This window comes from Berghia stephanieae, chromosome 10, assembly GCF_034508935.2.
Source record: "Berghia stephanieae isolate SIO BIC M18660-M18661 chromosome 10, UCSD_Bste_1.3, whole genome shotgun sequence".
NCBI lineage: Eukaryota > Metazoa > Mollusca > Gastropoda > Nudibranchia > Aeolidiidae > Berghia > Berghia stephanieae.
Window position 1 is genome coordinate 36,523,609 of NC_088369.1, and position 3,690 is coordinate 36,527,298.

General features: G+C 35.3%; 1 protein-coding gene across 1 annotated transcript in view; it reads left to right on the forward strand.

The window, feature by feature from the left end:
• The first annotated feature begins 313 nt into the window (after positions 1-313).
• Positions 314-3,690, forward strand: part of LOC144956142 (uncharacterized) — a 21,445-nt gene continuing 18,068 nt past the window's right edge. Inside the window, exon 1 of the mRNA XM_078886524.1 lies at positions 314-856. Coding sequence (XP_078742650.1) covers positions 402-856 — 455 coding nt within the window. The 5' untranslated portion in view covers positions 314-401. The remainder of the gene's footprint in view (positions 857-3,690) is intronic.

Genomic DNA, 3,690 nt, shown 5'->3' on the forward strand with positions numbered 1-3,690 from the left:
ACAATGTACAGCATAACTCCATTCCGTTTTTTCCGTGTGGTTTGTCTTACCGACAAAGGTTTATACCCACTACGTCCTCATCAATATATCGTCATCATGACGTGAATACTAGGAATAATATCAGCAATGGAATTAACGATAACGATGTTGAAAATATGGAAGATAAAGACAAAACTGTGTTCAATAACAACAATAACAATAATAATAATAAAAGTGATAATGACGACAAAAACAATAATGGGGATGAACATAATATTATCCAAAATAGCATTTATAACTATCAAAACATCATCAACAACAATAACAACAACAACAACGATGATAATGTTAATCACAACAACTTGAACAGCAATCGTCATCATCAAACAGTCGATGATGAAAACTGCAGTGAAAATGAAAACATGGATACATACGTAAACAACAACAACAACAATCACAACAACATTGACAACAACAACACACCAACAAACTTGATTGGTACTGGTATTGAAACAGGTGGTGGTCCAGTAAGCAATGATGACAGGCGGTTAGAGCCAAATATCGTGGAACTTAGGTTCGAAACTACGCACCCTAATCACTCCCACTACCTTAATTACCCTCCTCACACAGAAGAGGACCGCCAAGACAAAATGGCGGGCGAATTTGATAATCTCAAGAAAGAAAGAGCGGTTTCGTTGAGCCATGACAAAGATATTGGAATGAGAGAAAACGACGAGGAACAGAGGGAGAGAGAGAAGGAGTTAGAGGAAATGAGCAAGAGAAAACAGAGGAGGTATAGAACAACTTTTACGAGTTTTCAACTGGAAGAATTGGAGAGGGCATTTCAGAAAACACATTACCCGGATGTCTTTACAAGGTCAGAGGTTAACATCATCTTCTTCTTCTTCTTCTTCTTCTTCTTCTTCTTCTTCTTCTTCTTCTTCTTCTTCTTCTTCTTCTTCTTCTTCTTCTTCTTCTTCTTCTTCTTCTTCTCAGCTTTCACCTCTTCTTTTAGTTCTTCGTCTTCTCCTCGTCGTCGTCGTTCATCTCATCCTCCTCCGCCTCTCCCTTATCTTCTTCCTACTTTTATCATTATCATTATTATTATTATTATTATTATTATTATTATTTATTATTATTATTATTATTATTATTATTATTATTATTATTATTATTATTATTATTATTATTATTATTATTATTGTTATTTCTTCTTCTTTTTCTTCTTCTTCTTCTTCTTCTTCTTCTTCTTCTTCTTCTTCTTCTTCTTCTTCTTCTTCTTCTTCTTCTTCTTCTTCTTCTTCTTCTTCTTCTTCTTCTTCTTCCTCTTCTTCTTCTTTTTATTCTTCTTCAGCTACTACTATTACTACTCATACTACTACTACTACTACTACTACTACTACTATCTACTATCTACTACTACTACTACTATACTACTACTACTACTACTACTACTACTACTACTACTACTACTACTACTACTACTACTACTACTACTACTACTATACTACTACTACTACTACTACTACTACTACTACTACTACTACTACTACTACAACACAACAACTACTACTACTACTACTACTAAACTACTACTACTACTACTACTACTTCTACTACTACTACTACTACTACTACTACTACTACTACTACTACTACTACTACTACTATTACTACTACTACTACTACTACTACTCCACCTCTTCTTCTCAACCTCCTACCCATCCTCCTCTTCCTCCTTCTTCTTCTTCTTTCTCCCCCTCTTTTACCATAAACATTTAACAACCACCTTTGTAATTTATTAACAAATGATCTTTCACCCAGTCATCGTTTAATATCTAATAAAACCCAGAACAACACACACACACATACACACACACACACAACAACAACAACAACAACAACATTTTTTTTAAAGGTCAATATACCTATACCTGTTTATAATCGTATTTAAAAGACGGAGATAAATCTAAATTGGCAAAGCAACGACAAACATTGGGTGTCTCCTATTCCTGAGGTTAACAAAAGAAAAAAAAAATAATTTAAAAAAAAAACGAAAAAAAAAAAAACAACAAAAAAAAAAAAAAAACAAAAAAAACAAAAAAAAAAAACACAACAAAACAAAACAAACAAAAATCATTTAATAAACTGAACCCTGGAGAAAAACAAACTATAATTGGTCTAAAGAACAAAAATAAAACACTTGGATTACAATTCAAACAAAATTACGAGGTCGTTTTAGTTTTTCATAATCCATAGCAATCGCTCCGGCTGGTCCGGCGACTCCAAACACAAACAGAGAGGTAGACGGTGAATAATCGCTCACGTATTGGGGCTTGTACTGATGTTCTCACGGACAACTAACTATGACACATACAACTGGGATAATGGAGTGAATTTAAACTCTCAATGTGCTTTTCTATAGATGGTTCGAAGATGACGTCACTCAGGTCTTTGTTATTGTTTTTTGCCATCCGCGTTTATGAGTAATGCTTACTGAACTGTATTAACCTGACTATAAACTTTCATGGATACACACAGTTTTGTGTGTCGGTCCGTTATACTTCCGGATGGCAATGTTATGAGCTTCTTAGCCAAGCGCATTATATCTATAGATAGTATGCGCTTGGAAAAGAAACTCATAACATTGCCACCCGGAAGTACAACGAACCAACACACATAACTATGTGTAACCATGAACTTTTATAGTCTGGTTCATACAGTTTAGTGAGAATTACCCATACTCGTGGATGGCAAAAAAAACCCCCCAAAAAAAGACATGAGTGACGTCATCTTCATTCTATCTATAGATAGAATGACATTGACGTCAATCGAGTCTTTGTTATTGTTTTTTTTTTTTTTGCCATCCACGTTTATGATTAATTTTCATTAAACTGTATTTTGCCAGACTATAAATGTTCATGGTTACACATAGTTTTGTGTGTTGGTCCGTTTTACTTCCGGATGGCAATGTTTTGAGCTTCTTAGCCAAGCGCATACTATCTATATAAAAAAAACCACCACAAAAAAACAAAACAAAAAACAAACAAACAAAAAACTGGTCAGCAATTGTAACTTCCAATTAACGGTACAAAAAAAAAAAAAGACCTGGAAACAATCCTACGACCTGGACCACTATGGCTGTAAACTAGCTACAATGACTGATGACCTCTGAACCGCTGACTCATTCCCATCCTCCCATCTTTGAGTTAACCTTTGACAAACACAAAACCCGATGGAAGAACAAACTAATTGGTTTATAGAACAAAACATGAGGATCACCATTCAAAATGTAATTACGAGGTCGCTTTGTTTTTGATAATCCTTAGCAATCCCCTCCGCCCGTCGCCGACTCCAAACACGCAAACAGACATGCAAACACTCCGAGAAACTAACACTACATCCCCCCCCCCCCGCACCCCCCTCCCCCCACAAATGCGAGGAGTCCCCAGAGAAAGCCAAAAGTCAATTTACCTGCTTTTCCGTAAATCGCCCCGGAAGTAAATTTGCCTCCGTTTGTTGTTTTTGCCCTTTTTTTCTCGCATTGTCCCATGTTTGTGATGCCAAGTCAACGCATTGACTTTGGGTGGGGTTGACAGTTGGGGAACAGATGAGGAAAGATTAAAAGGGTGGAGGTGATAGAGTATATTATAATATTGATTATTATTATTAATTATTATAATGTTTTTATTATTAGATGTATTATTATTA